The 21,682-nt window shown below is 40.9% G+C and overlaps 1 protein-coding gene across 1 annotated transcript; it reads right to left on the bottom strand.

The window, feature by feature from the left end:
* Positions 1 to 1,682: 1,682 nt before the first annotated feature.
* On the bottom strand, positions 1,683 to 16,173 carry EPCAM (epithelial cell adhesion molecule). Its single transcript, XM_008162459.3, has 9 exons — positions 15,962 to 16,173; positions 13,569 to 13,676; positions 13,032 to 13,272; positions 11,726 to 11,791; positions 9,942 to 10,005; positions 7,591 to 7,692; positions 5,963 to 6,163; positions 3,631 to 3,675; positions 1,683 to 2,146 (listed from the first exon to the last, which is right to left on the bottom strand). Exons 1-9 carry the CDS (start codon positions 16,029 to 16,031, stop codon positions 2,105 to 2,107), a joined length of 939 nt encoding a protein of 312 aa, XP_008160681.2. The 5' UTR covers positions 16,032 to 16,173; the 3' UTR covers positions 1,683 to 2,104.
* Positions 16,174 to 21,682: the final 5,509 nt, after the last annotated feature.

The following is a 21,682-nucleotide window of genomic DNA, read 5'->3' as shown; positions in this document are numbered from 1 at the left end:
GCAACCTTTCTGCCTCTCCCTCGAACTCGGGGGCCCAGGGTATGTACGGGGCTTAGGGGCAGTTAAAGGTCTCTTCCTTGGGTGCTGCACTATCTCAGCCCTAAGGTAGTGGCTGTTCCCTATATCTGCTATTCCTATTGTCTTTAAAGTTCTTGTTACTTACTACTATGTCCATTTCTATCACTATATAACAAATGACCATATTTAGCATCTTAAGACAATAAGCATTTATCTGTTTCCATGGGTCAGGAGTCCAGGCATAGCATAACTGGGTCCTTCTCTTGGGGTCTTAAGATTGCTGAAGATGTCAGCCAGGGCTATGATATCACTTGGAGCTGGGGTCACTTCCAAGCTCACTGGTTTTTGGCAGAATTCAGTTCCTATGGCTCTGAGATTGAGGCCTCAGCCCCTAGGGTCTGCTGGGCATTTCCTGATAGGTGACCCTCTCTACAATATGGCAGTTTGCTTTACGGCTAACAGGAGAGCACCTCTGCTGTTGCTGTTCACCTTCAGACATTCTTTTAAAAGGATCATCTGATTTAAAGTCAGGCCCACCCACAGTAACCTCCCTTTGAATTCAGTCAACTGATTAGGGTTCTTTAATTACATCTACAAAATCCCTTCACCTTTGCCATATAACGTAATTTAATATTGGGAATGATGTATAGAGGGCATATACATCCAGGGTAAGAAATCTTGGGGACCATCTAGAATTCTACCTACTACAGATGGAATAAAAATCATGCTTAAATATACTTTTTACATTTTCTTTAATGTTATTTTCATAGTATTTTAAAATTTTTCCTATCAAAAGGAAAATATTTGACTTCAACATAAAATACCGGGTGGGGCAAAAGTAGGTTTATGGTTGTATGTGAAAGTTTATTCTTGTATTATTCTTTATTAATTTTTGTATTATTTTCCATACAAACTAAACCTATTTTTGCCCCACCCTGTATATTTGTACCATAATTACTCATTATACATGTTGAAAAACTGGTGCTTCTAACTTGACCAACCATAGAATTCATGGTTCACAACATTTTCTATCAATTCTGCCTCAAGGTATATTTGCCAAAATGCCAATTTGTCTAAAGCAGAATCTTTAGATTCACTCTGAATAAAACTGATTTTTCTGTGAAGTTACATGTTATGCATTTTATATTGAACTAGAGGCCTGGTGCACGAAAATTGTGCACTGGGCGGGGGTGGGGTGGGGTCCCTCAGCCCAGCCTGCACCCTCTCGCAGTCTGGAACCCTTCGGGGGATGTCCACCTGCTGGCAATCAGACATCCCTCTCACAGTCCTGGGCTCTCGCAGTCCGCGACCCCTCGCTCCTTCCCACCCACCTGCAGCAGATGCAGAAGAGGCTCCCGCCACCACCGCTGGGCTCACCAGGCGTGAGGCCGGCTTCTGGCTGAGCAGTGCTCCCCCTGTGGGAGCACACTGACCGCCAGGGGTCAGCTCCTGCATTGAGCATCTGCCCCCTGGTGGTCAGTGTGTATCATAGTGACCAGTTGTTCCACCATTTGGTCAATTTGCATATTAGGGTTTTATTATATAAGATATGCATGACTCATGCAAAACTCCAATTTGTAGTTAGCATTCAGAACATTTCTTAAACTATTATCTTATGTATATACTAGGAAATTTGATTCTATATGATTCAAACAAAGTTAGAATTCAGTTTTAAAATGTTTATTTCATAGTTCATAAAAAAAAAGGTTTTTATGTACAAGACTCAAAAGTAAATAGGAAGGCAGCTTTCAATCACAAATGGATGAGTCAGCAGTCATTCAAACTCTACTGTGGAAGCATATTTAATGCACACTCTTCACTGTTGTGTATAAATAATTTTAACTATGCAGCCCAAGTTCTGGGACTATCAGAACTGCATATACATGACACTTGTGGTCAATTTTAAGATTGGTAAAGTCAATTTCAAGCTCTTATATTTTGAGTATAGGTTTCACTATTACAAATACAAATATATGTTAACTAATAAAATAGTCTGCAAAGATTTCTCTGTCCCACGCTCATACATTTGTAATCTGAGTCCATCTGCTAATTTCCCTTCTTCGAGTTACTTTTCAAATTACAGCAGTTATCCGTGGAGTTCCCTATGCATCTCACCCATCTCCTTTATCTGCAATAGAGGCAAAAAGAGAAAAAAACATTAAAATAATTTTCCAATCTTTTGTTCTTTCTGAAAAGTTAAAACCAAACCAAGAGAAAGCAAGATGCTTCTCTTCCACATTTACGAGACTTATTTAAACTAAAAAAAAAGAAAGCTATCATACAAGGAAGCACACACTGGGTGCATGATTCAAACTGCTGTTTAGAGAGCAAAGATGGCCGAAGTGACAGGGGCAAGTATCAGGTAAGCTAATGTCTTTAACCTTTTGCACTCGGATGTCAAGTGTGACTCGACACGGTTAGCATTAGAATAAAGGAATCGAGAAAAAAGCAAGCGAGTGCAAAGGGTTAAGAATGGATAAGATTTTTATTACATGTATACCATTTTTACATCTAGGAAGAACCAATCCATTTTCTATTATCAATCTTTTCTTTTATGGGTGAGGAAACTGAAGTTCAGAATTAAGTAGCTCGTCCCAGACTACACAATTAGTCATAGGCAGAACTGAGACATGGTTACAACAAGTACACCTGACAAACATTTTGCCCTGTGGCAAGCCTGAGACCAAAATTGTGCATGGATTACTTTGTTTAATCCTCATGAGTCTGCACTAATATCTCGCTTTATACATAGGGAAACATGGAGGCTTAAAGAAGTTAAATAATTTGTCCAGCTAATAAGAGGTCACACCCAGGTCTATATTGTTCTTAACCACAACACTATTATTGTCATTCTGAATTTCTGATATGATTCAGTTTAGGGATAGTCCTCTAGACCAGTGGTCACCAAACCAGGTAAGCCACATGATTATGGTATGGGAAGAAAATGGTAGAACTTTCTAGTTCCATTATTAGATTTTTTCAATATTCTTTTACATTTCTGTATTATTTGGTAAAATATCAGTAAATAGCACATATACAATTACAAAAATACATAAATATACAAAAATTGGTGGGTATACTGAAAACGTTATTGATGGATTTTAGAACAAGTGTATTCGTATCAAATTCCAAGTGACTGAATCACACTAGCAATCTCACACTTAGATTTCACACTAATGACTAGTTAGTATGCAACAAATTAAGCAGGACATAAATTAAGTTCATTTTTAATGATTATTAATAATTTCACTAGCATAAAGACAATAAATCAGGTGATTAGTCATACTGAGTTTCTCTAAAATGAATTCACGAGAGTATGCTTCTAAAAGATTCCACTAAACGTTAACACTTTGTAAAAATATATATATATATGTAATACAGGCTTCCTATCCCATTATTATATGAGACAGAATTCATTACAAGTTGATCTGCCATGAAACTTGAGCAAGAAAATTTAGGTAAGGGAGCATTGTAAGACTGCTCCTTCGACTCTATGGACAATATTACAAAAGGACTCCAGTGTAATTGAAACCTGTCAGTGTCTAGGAAGATACAGAGATTATTAGGAATAAAAGATTAAACAAGGGTCTTTTTATGAAGTAATCCATTTACCTCAGCCTTCTCATACTTTGCCGTTCTTTTCTTTCTGGAAATAATCTGAATGAAAGAAAAATTGTTACAATTTTAGGACTGCTACCCAAACAAAAAGTTGGTCTAAATCAGCAGTTTTTAACCGGTGTGCCACAAGAATTTTAAAAACATACAATACCTGACTACTTACTCAGGGGTACTGACCTCTTTTCCCTTAGATTGTCAAACAAAAAAATGACAATGGCCAACACAATAGCCATCCAGTATAAATGAATAAAAATTATACCTTCTTTTTTTTTATTTTTTAAGATCAGCAAAACATATATTTTTTGGTGTGCTGCAGAATTTTAGTCATTAGTTTATGTATGCCATGAGATGAAAAAGGTTGAAGCACTGACCAGTGTGGCTCAGTTGCTTGAACATGGTCCCATGCCTGAAAGGCCGCCGCTCAGGGTGCGGTGCATGTGGGAGGCAACCTATTGATTTCTTTCTGTCTCTCTCTCCCTTCCTCTCTCTCAAAAATCAATAAAAACAGCCCGCCTGATGTGGCTCAGTGGTTGAGCGTCGACCTATGAACCAGAAGGTCACAGTTAGGTTCCTGGTCAGGGCACATGCCTGGGTTGTGGGCTTGGTCCCCAGTGGGGGGCGTCCAGGAGGCAGATTGACGATTCTCTCTCTCATCACTGATGTTTCTATCTCTTACTCCCTTCCTCTCTAAAATCAATAAAAATATATTTAAAAAAGAAAATAATGAATCATCTTTAATGAAATGTAAAAGCCTGATGTGCATTCTTCCACATACTGTTCCTTCCTAAAACAAACATAAACTATGGAATCATGCAATGTTTTTGCACAGCCTGTATTGTCATAGGAACCCTACCAAATCAAAAGCTATAGATTGAACTCATTCTTTTCCACAGCCACTTTATTCCATGGCCTGGATATACTATGGTCAGGTTGTTTGCAGATTGACCATTACTAGCAACACTGCAATATATTACCTGACCATGCTTCCTTATGTACTCGTGCTTTCATTTATACAGGACAAATCCAATGATTTCTATGACTAATCTTTTTTTTTTTTTAAATGCGCCCTACCCCCGCCACCCTATGACTAATCTTTCATGTGTTTATTTTTGCCATCTGGAATTCCTCTTCTGTAAATTGTCTATCCATACCTGCTGCCATTCCTTCTTTAGTTTCCTCATCAATTTGTAAGAGCTCTATATACATTATGCATAATACCTTATTTTTAATTATGCATGGTGAATATTTCCCCCAGCCTATCATTGATATTTTCTCTTAATATATATTTTTATTGATTTCAGAAAGGCAGAGAGAGAGAAAGAGATAAAAACATCAATGATGAGAGAGAATCATTGATCGGTTGCCTCCTGCATGCCCCCTACTGGGGACCGAGCCCGAAACCCAGGCATGTGTTCTTGACCGGAACTGAACTCTGGACCCTTCAGTCTGTAGGCCGACGCTCTATCCACTGAGCCAAACCAGCTAGGGCGGTATTTTCTACTTTACAGTCTCTTTGCCATACAGACGTTAATTTCAATGACATCAAATATGTATCTTCTCCCTCACAGATTCCAGATTTCTTGTCTTACTTGGTTTTCTTTACCACAGGTTATTTCAACATGCACTGCCTGACTCCTCTCACAGGCGCTTTGCCAATCACACAGCTGGACAAGGTGGTTGGCCCCGCTGGGGTGAAACTGGAACGCAACTTCTGTTTTCTTCCAGGTGGAGCGCCAAGTGTGACCATCCCATCGAACGGACAGTGTAAATTCCCATGGACCTTCAAATCCATCTCTGAATTCTTTATGTGGGTACGATTCCCTGAAGCTGAAGCACCCGTACATTTCTAGAATAAGCCCCGCTCCTTCGCGTGGCACATCCTTCTCCTGAAGCACTGATAAATTCCATTTGCTTCACATTTATCACTTTTAACTTCTTGCTATGCTAACCTTAATCTGTGTTGTGTCATTTCATCTCACTGAATGGCTGGAAGTGCAGGTGTATTGCACTAATCCTGGTAGGAGTGTTGAACAGTTTGCAGCGAGAACTGAAGGACATTTGCTGCTTGACAGCAACCTAACTGACCTGTGAGGTGCGCAGCTACAAGCTTTTCTGATTAGTACCCTTCCTTGCTTCATAAGGTGATTTTTTAATAAAAAGGGACCAGAAATGCAATAGATTCACTCACTATAGAGAATGATTAAGAAGAAAAAAAGATTTCCATTTCATTTATATCATTTTGGAACATGGATGTAGCCTTTTGATATTGTCACCTTTCCTTGAAAGAATACAACCTTAAATAAAACGTTACTTGTTGTATACTCACCAGAACGACGATTCCAGCAATAAGTGCTATTGCCACAACCACGATGACAGCAATAATACCAGCTTTCAGACCCTGCATTGAAAATTCAGGTGGTTTTTCATCAACATAGTAAATGGCAGTTCGACCAGGATCCAGATCCAGCTGTTCCCCATCTATCCTCAGGTCCATTCTCTTGGAATAGAACAAGGATTCATCTTTAACCTATATTGAGGAGAAAAGCAATTGAAAGTATTTTTTAAAATCTGGCCACGTGGAATTACATGTCAATTATAAACCAAAAAAACTGTTGCTGCCCAGCTGGTGTGGCTCAATGGTTGAGCGTCAACCCATGCACCAAGAGGTCACCAGTTTGATTCCCAGTCAGGGGACATGCCTGGGTTTCAGGCTCAATCCTCAGTGGGGGGCATGCAGAAGGCAGCCAATCGATGTTGATGTTTTTTTCATCAATGCATCTTATTTCTCTCTCCTTCCCCCTCTCTCTCTAAAATCAATAAAAGAACTGTTGCCAAGAATCTTTATGATTTCAATGATAACATTCTCATACACTGAAACTTAAAAAAGATCATTAACATGGGAAATTTTCAAACATATACAAAAGTAGAAAGAATACTATAATGAAGTCCCATGTACCTATCACTAGATTCAACAATAAAAACACAAGGTCAATCTTATTTTACTCGTTCTTCCTTCTATCTTCCCCCTCCACCCCCCGCCTTCTTCAGACCAAACTATTTTGAAGCAAATTCCAGATTTCATTAAAAAAAAAAAATAGCATATTATAAGATATAAAGTGCCCAGTTGGTGTGGCTCGGTGGTTTTGTGTCAACACATGAATCAAGAGGTCGCCAGTTCGATTCCCGGTCAGGGCACATGCCCAGGTTGCGGGCTTGACCCCTGGGGAGGCGGTAGGGAAGGGAGCATGCAAGATGCAGCTGATCAATGATTCTCTCTCATCATTGATTTTTTTTTTATTTTATTTATATTTTATTGATTTTTTACAGAGAGGAAGGGAGAGGGATAGAGAGCTAGAAACATCGATCAGCTGCCTCCTGCACACTCCCTACTGGGTATGTGCCTGCAACCAAGGTACATGCCCTTGACTGGAATCGAACCTGGGACCCTTGAGTCCGCAGGCCGACGCTCTATCCACTGAGCCAAACCGGTTAGGGCTCATCATTGATGTTTCTATCTCTCTCTCCCTTCCTCTCTGAAATCAATAAAAAAAATATTTTTAAAAAAATATAAAGCTTAAACAAACTATTTTATCATACCAGCTACACAGCATTTCTCACATAACTCTTATTCACGAAAATAATAGGATAAGACTATACACACAAACCGAGCAACTACCAACGAGAGGTAATAGATAAGAATTATGTGAAGATATTCTAGGTAGAACAATTTGATAAAAAGGCATAAATATACAAACAAACAAGAAAGGTGTATAAGAAAGGTGATAAGAGTGACAGGGAAGACATTAATGGCAGCACAAGAATCACTAGGAGAACAGAGATAAGGTTGGTCTGTACGTGGAGAAGCAGATGATGAAAGATCTTGAATCCGCTGAGGCATGACAAACAGCATTACATTTCTATACAAAGGAATAAGACGAGGAAGATTATACTCACATCTTTTTCAAAATAGTAAGCCACATCAGCTATGTCCACGTCATTCTGAGTTTTCTGAGAAGAATTCTGCACTAGATCAATAGTGATAATATCATTCTCATACTGGGGAGGAAATTGAAAAATACAAATTAATATTAACATAACCAGAATCATGAATATATCATTATTCAATAATGAGAATATTTACTATTTGATTTTCTATAATCTACACGTATCAGTGCTCCTTTTCACTAGTAGATAATTGAGTTTATCACTAAGAATTTTAAAAATCTTTGGAAAAATAAAAAATCTTTGGGAGGTCTTTAAATTTACCCAAGAGAACTAAGACAGCAATGCAAACAATAATAATTGCAATCATGTTTTCTTATCAAAAGAAAATTTTCTTCTCTTGAAAAGATTTTAGAATAAGGTATTAAAGCACCATATTTGGCTAGAACTACTTTAAAATTAAAATGTTGCCGAAACCGGTTTGGCTCGGTGGATAGAGCGTCGGTCTGCAGACTGAAGGGTCCCAGGTTCGATTCCGGTCAAGGGCATGTACATTGGTTGCGGGCACATCCCCGGTAGGGGGTGTGCAGGAGGCAGCTGGTCGATGTTTCTCTCTCATCGATGTTTCTGGCTCTCTATCCCTCTCCCTTCCTCTCTGTGAAAAATCAATAAACTATATAAAAATAAATAAATAAACAAATAAACAAACAAACAAATAAATAAATAAATAAATAAAATATATTTTAAAAAAAATTAAAATGTTAACGAAACACAATCCAAAATGCAGTATGTATTTACCACATTCTGCTTTTAGGAAGCAAAAAAGCATATTTCTTCCAAACAGTCATTTATTTTCAAAGGAAGTCTTTAATATGAAAAATAGACCAAAATACCAGGGGGGTGAGGGGGAAGAGAGGGGGAAGAGAGGGAAGAAAGCATAGAACAGTGAAAATGAAGGGAAAAGAAAAAATTGTTTGGGGGAGTCATTGCATTTATGAAGCAAAAATAGAAAGGGAGGAACAATTGGAGGCTAAGAGAGAATCTTTTGTAAATAGAAAATACAATAAAAATTAAAATGCAATAGAAGGCTTGAAAGACAAAGACATAGAAAGCTCTCAAATATAGAATATTTGACAATAGAAGGGAAAGGATTAAAAAACCCAAGACTCAGAAAATAACAGCATAAGAGATAAGAGAAAATTCATGAGGGTGAGGATGAATCATGAACAAAGGATTGGAACTAAATGGACTTTTCAATATCAACACTGGAGCTGTAAGATATTGGAGAAATACATTCAAAAGTCTAAGGAAATTTGTAACCTTGAATTCTATACTAAGTCAAATTATCAATCAATTATAAGAATAATCTAACAATATTTTTAGGCATTCGAGGACTCAAAATTCCACGTACCCGTTTTTAGTATGCTTCTGGGTGATGGGCTCCACTGAAAGCAATAGAGTCTCTTTTTAAAAATGACATAAACCCTAGCCGGTTTGGCTCAGTGGATAGAGCATCAGCCTGCAGACTGAAGGGTCCCAGGTTCAATTCTGGTCAAGGGCATATGCCCAGGTTGCGGACTCAATCCCCAGTAGGGGGAGTGCCAATCAATGATTCTCTCTTATCGTTGATGTTTCTCTCTCTCTCTCTCTCTCCTCTCTCTGAAATCAATAAAAAAATTATTTTTTAAATGACAAAGTTTGCCGGGCAAGTGTGGCTCAATGGTTGAATGTCGACCTATGAACCAGGAAGTCATGGTTCAATTCCCAGTTGGGGCATATGCCTGGGTTGCAGGCTCAATCCCCAGTGTGGGGTGTGCAGGAGGCAGCTGACCAATGATTCTCTTTCATCATTGATGTTTCTCTCTCTCCCTCTCCCTCTCTGAAATCAATAAATCTATTTTAAAAATAAGAATGACATAAATTTTAATCTAGAGGAACTTACAAGTAAATTAATACTGCTTTAAAAGAGTTTCATCACACTATTAAAGCATTTTCAACCAGAGTTGAAAAAGTTAAGGAAGAGCTACCTGGTTAGGAGTAGCTCCTGAAACGAGAGGAGATGGGAGCTAGGCACCCAAAAGCAAATGTGTGCTAACAGCAATCACAGAGAGCAGTTTCCCAGGGTAAGAAGACTGGTGTGTGTTTGGGATACTAAGAGATACAACATTTGCTTTAAGGGTAAATTGAGGTTTTCAAAGGCTATAAAAGAAAAATAAAACAGGGAATTTGCTTTATGAAGTGCCCAGAGCTGAAACTGTTACTCAAATGCAATTTAATCACCACCAAAAATCAGATCCAAACCACACTGCTTCACCAACTTTCTGTAAAGCTCATTTACTAAAAAAACAAAATACAAAACTTACCAGAATATTTCCAATATATTTTGAATCCAGTTGATAACGAGTTGTGATTATCTCCTTGAGCGCACTGTAAATAATTAAAAATCATGTTTTTTAAAAAAATGGTTGTACTACATAACATTAAAAAAAATATTTTAGAAATTTTAATTCATTTTTTTTTTTTTATAAGAAGCACTAATTTTTAACTAAGCAGATAGCTCAAGGTCTGGAGTTGTCAATAACCAAACTTGGAAATTTTATGCCATTTTGCAAATATCAAGATAAATGATTCAGGCTAGAATCATCCACTGATGCTAAACTATTGAATTCTACTTTGATTAGAAACAGGGTATCAAGTATCTGCCCACAGATTATACTTATTAATTTAGTTTTTAAATTTTTTATTTACTGATTTTAGAGGGAGAAGAAGGGATGGAGAAATATTAACCTTTTGCACTCGGATGTCGAGTGTGACTCGACACGGTTAGCATTAAAATAAAGGAATCGAGAAAAAAAGCGAGTGCAAAGGGTTAATTTGTTGTATTCATTGGTTGCTTCTTATATGTGCCCTGACCAGGGACGGAGCCTGCAACCCTGGCGTTACTGGGATGCTCTAACCAACTGAGTGAGCTACCCAGCCAGAGCTTGCCCACAGGTTATATTTATTCATTAAAAAGAAGACAATGGTAACTCTACAGTGGAGAAACCTGGCGACACAACCTTAACCACAGTTAACACCATCAGTACAGGAAGAACAAGGTGACATCATGTCCTTTCTAGGACTGGTTTTATAGATGCTGGTGATAAACCAAGGGGGAAAAAAAGTATAACCTGTACTAAATTATGAGGAAACATCAGAAAAACAAAATTTGAGGGACATTCTATAAAACAAGTTGCCTAGCCGTGGCCAGTGTGGGTCTCAGTATTAAATGCATACTGATTCCTAGTCAGGGCACATACCCAGGTTGCAGGTTCGATCCCAGTTGGGGTGTTATGGGAGGCAACCAGTCCATGCCTCTGTTTCTGTCTGTCTCTCTCCAAGAAAATCAATTTTTTAAGAAAGCAGGCCCTGGCCGAGTAGCTGAGTTGGTCTCTGTTTCTGTCTCTCTCTCTCCAAGAAAATCAATTTTTTAAGAAAGCAGGCCCTGGCCGAGTAGCTGAGTTGGTCAGAGCATTGTCCTGATACACAAAAGTTGTGGTTTCAATCCCTGGTCAGGGCACACATATAAGAAGCAAATCAATGAATGCATAAATAAGTGGAACAAAGCAATGTTTCTCTCTAAAATCAATAAATTAAAAATTTATTGCAAACAAAACAAAAACAACTTGCCCACACGCTTCAAAATTATCAAGGTCATGGAAGACAAAGAAAGTCCAAAACAGTGTTTCATATTGAAGAGAAAACAGTCATGACAACTAAATGCAATGTATAATCTTAGATTGGATCCTGGGTCAGAGGATAAAAAATGGTTATAAAGGACAACATTGGGGGCATGATGTCTATAATTTGCTCTCATATGGTTCTGTGGGGAAATATACACGCTTAGATAGATGCACAAAGCACACACACATATACATATAAAGAAAAAATGTGGCAAATGTTTACCGGTGAATCTAAGTGAAGGGTACTATAGAAATCTTACTATTCTTACAAATCTATTTCAAAGTAAGATTAAAAATAGTATGTACTAGTATAGTATCTTTTTAAGAAATACAAAGAAGCATTGTGACTTGTTTTAGTTCTTTTAATGTAGGAGGGAAGATCTGAGCATCGGCCATGTAAACACAATGCATTGAATAGCACTTACGTCTGCAAACTTTGACTATTGTAAGGTTTTTCTCTTGTTTTGTGTCTTAGTTCAATGATGATCCAGCTGTAAAATAAAAAGACAGTATTAACTATATAACAACTCAGACGTTTACATTATATTATTTTCTTAATAACCAAGTAGAGATAATAGGAAAAGGATTTATGCAGTAGATATGCCTTTAATTTTTTCCCTGGCCCTCACAGATCTTTCATAAAGAACTCATCCAGTGGCTCTCTCTATGGAGCACCCCAGCACCTTTCCCCACCCTTCTCCCCCAGGCCACCCCCACTTTTCCCCTTGCCTCTCTTTCTCCTAAGCTCCAAGGGCCCTTCTTTTGCCTCTATAACTTGTTTCCTGAGCCCACTTCTTCTACGACTCACTTCTTCTACCTCTGTGATTTTCTAAATAAACTCTTCCTTGTATTAAAAAAAAAGAACTCATCCAGGAGGGAACACCCTTTCTAACACTGGCTCTCTGGCCTCTGGTCGTGTGAAGTCAGGGCTCAGCTGGTCATGTTGGGCTGAGGTCCAGTGAAGACACAGAAAGACGCCAAGAGAAACAGAAAAGTAACCTGGAGGCTCCAGGAGACAGAAGCGTAGAGAGTGACCATCTTGGTCTTGATACCTTTTCAGTTTCTAGTTTTTTCCAATAAAACCTTTTTTGCTTATGGTAGCTTGTGTTTCTGTTCTTTTTCATTACATAATCCTCAAGACAACCATATCTCACTTTAAAACTATAAGCGAGCCCTAGCTGATTTGGCTCAGTGGACAGAGTGTCAGCCTGTGGACTGAAGGGTCCCAGGTTTGATTCCAGTCAAGGGCACATGCCTGGGTTGCGGATCAATGATTTTATCTCATCATTATCTCTCTCCCTCTCCCTCTTCTCTGAAATCAATGAAAAATATTTTAAAAAATAACAAAACAAAAACACCACTGTAAGTGAGCAAATACCAAGGTAGCTTAAATCATTCATATACATTTAATACTAACCCAACTTTGAAATACTGAACAGTGTTGAGTAAAAATATTAAAGGGAAATTATGTTCCATATGCTACCGTAAAGAACAAAAAATATAAATATTGCTAGTAAATTTACAAAATATCTGTAGAATAAACTAGTGAATCAGTTCTATGGAGTTAAACTGCGTAACTGGGGGCTTGAGACGGGATGGAGACTTTTCACTGTACTCCCGTTTCCATCTGTTGAATTCTAGATCACAAAATTGTATTACTTCTTCAACAGTAAGTTTAATTAAACAAATCTGAAAAGCACGAAAACAAACGGAACAGGCAACCCAACTCACTAGGTCCTCACTCGTTCGGCGCAGGTGATCTCAGTGTCTTTGTCTGTTCTTCGGACGCCGGCAGTGTTCACACACCAGCAGGTGGCGGTGCCGTTGCACTGCTTGGCTTTGAAGTGCCCGTTCTCGTCACAGTCAGGATCGTAGAGTCCGTCGTTGTTCTGAATGGCGTCTTCGGGTTTCGGTCTCCTCCCGGACTTGGAGTGAGACATTTCCGCCTTCATCACCAAACATTTGGTAGCCACTACCAAAAAAAAAAAAAAAAAAAGCTTAACGTCATACTGAAAAATAGCTGCGGTTACATTCTTTAAGGGGAAGGAATTTTAATTTAACTTCAAACTCCCAGGGCCAAAGATTATTACAGACTTGCAAGCTCCCCCGCTCGCTTTCTCAAGATAAGACGCGGTCAGGAGTGAGATAGCTGACAAAAGTAACATGAGTCAGGTTTGAGCCAGTAAAAGGCTTCCCAACTCAAAACACACCCATCAAAGAAATACACGTCAAAATAAAGTTGAAAGGCCTTGAAGATATTCTACTCACATTTTGAGCAAATGACGGAATGCTGTGTACCGATTGAAGTACACCGGCAATGACCATCCATGTTCAAAGAGCAGTTTGTGGTCAGTTTGTAGTTTTCACAGATACAGTCTAAGAAGAGGAAAAAAAAAAAAATCCACTTTAAAGTGTGAATCCAACTATCAACTCTGGTGTCCCAGCTAAATTACATTGTGATAACAGTGTCCAAGTTACAGGGACACAAAGCCTTTAAGAGCGGTCCTGAATGTTTTACTTTTCAGCGGTGAGTGGCAGACATAATTTATATATGTAATATAGGTATATAGTCTAATTTGCACACGTTCCTGTTTTGATTTTCTAAACCAAGAATACAGCCCTCCAAACCTCATATTTAGCTTGGCCTTTATAACAGTCCCAGGGTCAGCTCCTTCCCTCCTTTCTGTCATGCTAAGATAAACCCTTGCTTGTCAGCTACCGACTCTTCTTCCAAAATCAACAATTCCATTCCCTTCTCCCCCCCCCCACACCCCCCACCCCGGATTTTCTTATTAAGAGATTCCTGCTTTGGGATTTAATAGTAACATATTCAGCACCTGGACTATATTGTATCTTAAAAAATATATACTTTCAATTGAATTTGGGAGCACCTCAATAAGTGGGTTTCCTAACACATACCCAACTTTTTTTTTCTCCTGGGGGGGGGGGGGCGAGAGAGAGAGAGGAGAGAGAGAGATGGAGGGAGGGAGGGAGGGAGGAAGAGAGACATGGATGTGAGAGAGAAACATCAATTGGTTGCTCACCACCTTTAGGTGTAGGGGACAGGACATGGGACAGGACAACGCTCCCAACAACTGAACCACACCAGCCAGGGGCCCTGGTACCCAACTTTGCTCCCATCCTGATTATTGATGTCAGTGTCATAGTTATATCCTCAACTATCTCAAAAGTAAATTTTAACTTCAAATGGCAAGCCCACCTAATTTCTTTCGTCTGGTTAAGAGAGTGCAATCATTAAAAACAAAAGTAGTGCGACAAACCAAAGTATTTTAATATTGATCCTTCATGTCCCAAGTTGGCTTTATTTTTGCCCTGTTTAAATTAGTATCATCAATACTAACCACCTATATACCCTATCAGCACGAAACTAAATATTAGGGTTCAAAAATGGAGGAAGTACAGTGGCTGTCCTCAAAGAGTTAAAATCTTATGCAGCACTATACCTGCTCAAAGCACACTTTTCATGTCCAAGCAATGTCAAGTTTAAAACAGACCCATCATGTACACTTTCTGAACACAGGCCTATAGCAGCTATCGTCACTTTAAAGGGATTTTAAGATTTCAGTGTTTAACCCCAGACAGAATCTAGAAAACCATGAGTTGTTTAAACTGCATTACTCTGAAAGGGTAATTAATTAGGCTGTGCCCTGTTTGTGAGGGTATAAAACCCTTTCCAGAAAACTTTGGCCAATAGCCATGTACTTCTGCCCACCATCTTACAATTGATAACAGCCAAGATGTCTATCCCAGGGTAAGAAAAACTGAAGTCAAACTACACACCCGACATTTGGATAATGGTGTGACCTTCCACGATATAGACTATTCTGTCACCATTTAAATAGTGTTTTCCAACACTAAAGAAAATGGAAAACTCTGGATGCATGGTGGGGGGAGGTGCGATGGGGGGTGGAAATCAAGATATAAAACTGTGTTTAGATTTAGGCAACATTTAGAACAAGGTTAAAGAGAAAAATACACCCAATTATTAATTATGGGATTCTCTTTAAGTGGCGGGATTATGGGGGGGGGGGTATTACCCTTTAGGGTTATCCATATTTTTGGGTTCCCTACACTAAAGCTGGCATTACTTACATGATCCTTAGAGAAAAGAAAACACAGCGCACTGTAGTCAAGGTCCAGGCGGACCCTCTCCCGCCCGCAGGTGTGGAGCGGCCAGGGTGACCTCCCCGCAGGTGGCCTCCCGCAGCCACCTGTCCCCTCCTGAGCCCCACATCCGGGGCCGCCGCAGGTGCTCCGGGAGGGGCGGGCGGCAGGTCGCCGTCCAAGACGGCCCTCCCGGCCGAGCTGGTTTCGGCCCCTCCAGAACCCCAAGTGCGTCGCACACACCGAGTCCGAAGAATCCCCGGACGTGGCCACTCCATGCCCTGCCCGCCCCTCCGTCCCGGCCCCGGCCACCTCCCTAGAGGGGACGGCAAAGCCGCCCAACGAGGCTGCTCCCGCTGCCCCGCGCCAGTGGGCGCCTTTCTGCGTCCCCCTCCACCCCCCACCGCGCCCCGCGCGCTCCGGTCTCCAGACGGCAATGCGCGGCCGCGCTCCCCTTCCCCAAATCTCCACTCAGGTGCCGGGAGCCAACGCACCCCACCCGGAGCCCAGGCCGACCCCACAACTCCGCTCCCTACCTTTCTGAGCCGCGGCCACCGCCGCCGTCGCGAGCAGAAGCCCGATCGCGAGGATCTGGGGGGGCGCCATGCTGCGCGCGAGGAGGAGGGCGCGGAAGGAGGGGGTCGCCGGGGGCGCGAGGCGAGGGGCGCGCGAGCGCAAAGAGGCCGCTGCAGGATGCTCCGGGGCCGGGGCGACGCGAACTGGCCGAGGGACTGCGCACTCTGGGCGCGGGGCGGGGCGGGGCGGGGCAGACCTGCCCGACCTGGCGGCCCCGCCTCCCGGCGCCGGGCCGGGCTGCTCACCTCTGCCCGTAGGTCTCCGCGATGAGTCACCGTCCCGAGCGCGGGGGCGGGGAGGAAGCGGGCTCCCCTCCCCCACCTGCTGCGCGGTCTTGGGGCGCCACCCTCTCCAGGTGCGCACCCCGCCCCGCGGGCCCACCTGGTGCTTCCTGCGGTGGCGGGTTAGGAGCACGGAGGGCGGTGGGCTGCGGCTGGGTAGGGACCCTTGGCGGCCACAGAGAAAGTCTGAAAATAATGCGACTTCTTTTATCCGAGAGCACAACTCAGAAACATTCAAGAAATGGGGCCTGGAAGAGTGAGGCGGCTAGGAAGAGGAACTTGGAAGTTAAAATGAATACAAGGAGAAGCGGAGAGCCGTCGAACCACAAAAAAAAAAAAAAAAAAAAAAAAAACCCCACCAAACTTTGAGTTCTACCTATCAGTTTAATTGTACTCCTTTGAATCTAGGAGAAAAAAATATCTCCCTGGCTTGTGGGGGATGACAACTTCGTATGTTCTTTCCCCTTTTTTAGCCCTTGGAGATGTAAGAAAACTTGCTCCCATTGAGCCAAATGCTGGAAACTGATAGTACTCCGGGTTTGATTAACATTAGAGAACAGTACTGATGAGTGTTTTGAAAACATGGGGAAATAGAAACACTGGATAATAACTTATTTCACTGCAGTGACTTCAAATTACAACGCATTATTATTAGTCTTAAAATAATGGTAATTCAATAACAAAATATGGTCTTTAATTTTTTTGTTAGCTGAAATATCATTATAATCTGTTTTTCTTTATTTACTTTTTAATCTTTATAAGACTTGATTTGAGCCCAAACTGGACAATTGTTGGAAAGCAAAATCTCAAATGTTTCCTAACCTGTTTTTAAAAGGCTTTTTTTTCTGCATAAGAAAATTTTGGAGTAAGAGTTCAAAAGAGGAAAGGTGAAAACCCAATTTTAAGATTCAGCTAATTTTTATACGTATATATCCAGTAAAAAGAAATACGCTTTTACTGAGCGATCATTTAAGTGTGTTGTACTCTCCTATTGAAAGTTGATTAATGTAAATAATCACATTGTTGCAGTAGATAGCTGTATAACTTGAATTTTACTTGAACATTAAATAAACTATTTACTTTATTTTTTAATATTTTTTAAATTGACTCTTAGAAAGGAGGGGGAGAGAGAGAGAGAGAGAGAGAGAGAGAGAGAGAGAGAGAGAGAGAATTTGTTGTTTCACCCATTCATGCATTCATTGGTTGATTCCTGTAAGAACACTGACCAGGGACGGAACCTGGAACCTTGGAGTATCGGGATGTATTGGGAGGTCTCTCTAACCAACTAAGTTACCTGGCCAGGGTTTACTTGATGATTGAAGTCTTAAGGGAATCCTATCACTTTTTAAATCTGTAAATCTGAGTTGCTACACCTAGTTTTGGAACTCTGTGATCTGTTCAACAACTTGGAGTTAAAAGAATAGTCTATCAAATCAGGAACAAGTTAACCAGATTTTTGTTGTCTTCTTCATTTCAGGAAGTTGCCCACAGCCAGCCTCCAAACTACACATACTGTACTTTTAACAAGAATAATCTAACTGGTTATTGTGGCTATACTTGCAAAATGTTACATTGCCAGGTCTTAATCTGTTACCCAATCAAGTTGACAGCTGTTTATTAAATTGGTCATTGCAGTAAAGTGAATTGAGTAAACATGATTATTAAATAAATGACAAATACCACACTAAGCTCTGACTCATAATATCTGAGCATACATCTAAGGTATTTATTTTTATAGCTCATTAACACCTCAGTTTGTCATTCACTGCTCAAAATTACTCTCATTTAAAAAATATATTTTTATTGATTTCAGAGAGGAAGAGAGAAGGAGAGAGAGATAGAAATATCAACGATTGGCTGCTTCTGCACACCCCACTCTGGGCATGTGCCCTGACCGGGAATCGAACTGTGACCTCCTGGTTCATAGGACGATGCTCAACTATTGAGCCACACCAGCCAGGCCAAGTACTCTCATTTTATGCTATGATTGTGAATCTTGTGTAGTTAACAGTGCTATATTTAAGAATATTTCTTAATATTTTTGTAAGATGTCAACCCAAGTATATCTATTAAATTTTATAGATGTTGCTTTTTAATTTTGACAAGAGTCAATTGACAGATAATATTTGACTGACAAAGAAATATGACATGCCCTGGCTGGTGGGGCTCAGTGGTTAGAGTGTCAGCCCCCACACACCAGAGGGTTGCTGGTACCATTCCAGTCAAGGGCATGCACCAGAGTTGCAAGTTTGTTCCCTGCCCCAGTTAGGGCGTTTGGGATCCAACCAGTTGGTGTGTCTCACATGGATCTTGCTCTCTTTTTTTTTTCTCTCTCTCTCTCTCCCCCCCCCCCTCCCTTCTACTCTGTCTAAAAATCAGTGGAAAAAAATATCCTTAGGTGAGGATTAACAAAAGAAATATGATAAGATTAAAAACTACATCTAAATATTTTTTGAATTTTTATTTTTATTGATTTCAGAGAGGCAGGGTGAGGGAAAGAGAGAGAGAGAAACATCAATGATGAGAGAGAATCATTGATTGGCTGGCTCTTGCACGCCCCCTTCTGAGGATCATGCCTGCAACCCAGGCATGTGCCCTTGACAGGAATCGAACCTGGGACCCTTCAGTCTGCAGGCCGATGCTCTATCCACTGAGCCAAACCAGCTAGGGCTATTTTTTGAATTTTTAAAGTAATTTTTTATTTTTTAATTATAGTTGCCATGCAATATGTTAGTTTCGAGTATACAACCCAGTGGTTAGACATTTATATAACTTATGAAGGGATCACCCTGATAAATCTAGTACCCATCTGACACTATACATACTTATTACAATATTATTGATTATATTTCCTATGCTGTACTTGACATCCCATGACTATTCTGTAACTACCAATTTGTACTTAATCCTTTCACCTTTTCACCCATCTTCCCAACCCCCTCTCCCATCTGGCAACTGTCAAAATGTTCTCTGTATCTATGAGTCTGTTTCTGTTCTGCTTGTTTATTTTATTTTTTAGATTCCACATTTAAGTGAAGTCATATGGCATTTGTCTTTCTCTGTCTGACTTATTTCACTCATCACAATACGCTCCAAGTCAGTGGTTTTCAACCAGTGTGCCACCGCTCACAACTGTGTGCTGCAAAACATTTTAAAACAGGCAGGGGCACTGACCTCTCTTCCCTTATATTATCAAATAAAAAAAGAAAAAGACGACGATAGCCAACACAGTAGCTGTCTAGTGTAAATGTGCTGTCTTGAACCATAAATATATAGGTCATAAATATACAGGTCATATAGAGTTGCATCTTATTGGTCATGTTGCATAGTAAGATTGTGTCTGATTGGTTAATTCTTGGTACCAGAAATTCTTATATACAATTATAGGTACTTGATTTTTTAAAAAAGTCACTTTGGAGTAAAAAAAAGTTGTTAATCACTATTATTTTTGTTGGTTTGTTTTTTGTTTTTGGTAAATCCATCAAAATTATACCTATTTTTTGTCAGATCAACAAAAAAGATTTTTGATGTGCCACAGAATTCTATTAATTAGTTTATGTGTGCCATGAGATGAAAAAGGTTGAAAATCGCTGCTCTAGGTCCACCCATCTATAATAATAAAAGTGTAATGTGCTAATTAGACAGAACGTCATTCTGGACGTCCTTCCGGACGAAGGCAGGGCCTGAGGGAAGCCCAGGTCCCAGGTGCCTGCCCCCTGGTAGTCAGTGCGCTCCCACAGGGGAGCTGCTCAGCCAGAAGCCCTGAGCCGGGCTCATGGCTGGCAAGCACACCGGCAGTGGTGGGAGCCTCTCCCACCTCCATGGCAGCACCAAGGATGTCCGACTGCCAGCTTAGACACCCTCTCTGTGGGGAGGGGGCCTAAGCCGTCAGTTGGACATCTCCTGAGGGCTCCTGTACTGCGAGAGGGTACAGGCCGGGCTGAGGGACCTCCCCCCCCCACCCAGTGCACGTATTTTGTGCACCAGGCCTCTAGTCTATAATAATTCTATAATAATAAAAGCATAATATGCAAATCAACCGAACCACCGAACAGCAGAATGACCGTCCAGACAACCATTCTATGACATGCACTGGTGCCAGGCCAGCCAAGGAGGGTGCGATGCAATTGGTCAGGGGGCTCCCACCATCACCCCACAATCGCCCTGCAGAGGGAGGCCCAGGCCACCCTCTACAGGGCAATTGATTGTGGAGCCCCGGCTAGGTGGACAGGGCCTCCCTCTGCACAGCGATCAATCGCCTCAAAGAGGGAGGCCCAGGCCACTGCACAGGGAGTGGGCCTAAGCCATCAGTTGGACATCCTTAGCGCTGCCGCAGAGGCAGGAGAGACTCCCGCCAGTGCTGCTGTGCTCACCAGCTGTGCCTGGCTTCTGGCTGAGCGGTGCTCCCCCTGTGGGAGCTCACTGACCACCAGGGGACAGCTCCTGTGTTGAGCATCTGCCCCCTGGTAGTCAGTGTGCATCATAGCAACCGGTCTTTCCACTGTTTGGTTGATTTGCATATTAGCCTTTTATTATATAGGATTATATAGGATGGCAAGATTTCATTCTTTTTATTTATTTTTAAATTTATCTTTATTGTTGAAAGTATACATTCTTTTTTTTAAAATATATTTTATTGATTTTTTTACAGAAAGGAAGGGAGAGGGATAGAGAGTTAGAAACATCAATCAGCTGCCTCCTGCACACCCCCCACTGGGGATGTGCCCGCAACCAAGGTACATGCCCTTGATCAGAATCGAACCTGGGACCCTTCAGTCCGCAGGCCGACACTCTATCCACTGAGCCAAACCGGTGAGGGCAGAAAGTATACATTCTTTTTAATGGCTGAGTCATATTCCATTCTACTTACGTGAGACAGACTGAGCCTCTTCTATATAAGATTAGAATTTTCATCAGTTGCCCCTCAAATCCCACACCCAATCAGTGGCCAGACAGAATGGTGCCAGTAATCACAAGGTACTGCCTTATCAGGCAAAGAGACTTCCCCATCTCTTATGTAAGTGCAGTTTAGCCCCAGAATGACTGCTGCATAACCTTATCCTCATAATAACAGTAAAAAACACACTGCTGGGTGGATAGTTAATACGCTAATGAAACACTGGGTGCAAAAAGAAGCGTGTAGTTCCACTGCACAAGCGTCAAAGAGTTCCTACCTCTACCTACTTAGATGTCACATTCAGATGTCATCTTTCCTGCCTCAACTTTAAACCTGTTCTCTGCCTTTGTTCAGGGAGCAACAGCCATTTCTTTCTCTCTTCAGGTGCTGTTTTCTTTCTGTGCATGACCTTTTGTAAAAATCCTCACCCAAGGATATGTTTTTGTTGATTTTTAGAGAGGGGGAGGGAGAGAGAAAAAAAATATTGATTGATTGCCTCCCAT

The sequence above is a fragment of the Eptesicus fuscus genome, chromosome 16 (assembly GCF_027574615.1).
Source record: "Eptesicus fuscus isolate TK198812 chromosome 16, DD_ASM_mEF_20220401, whole genome shotgun sequence".
NCBI classification, from domain to species: domain Eukaryota; kingdom Metazoa; phylum Chordata; class Mammalia; order Chiroptera; family Vespertilionidae; genus Eptesicus; species Eptesicus fuscus.
This window is presented reverse-complemented; position numbering and strand designations above follow the sequence as displayed.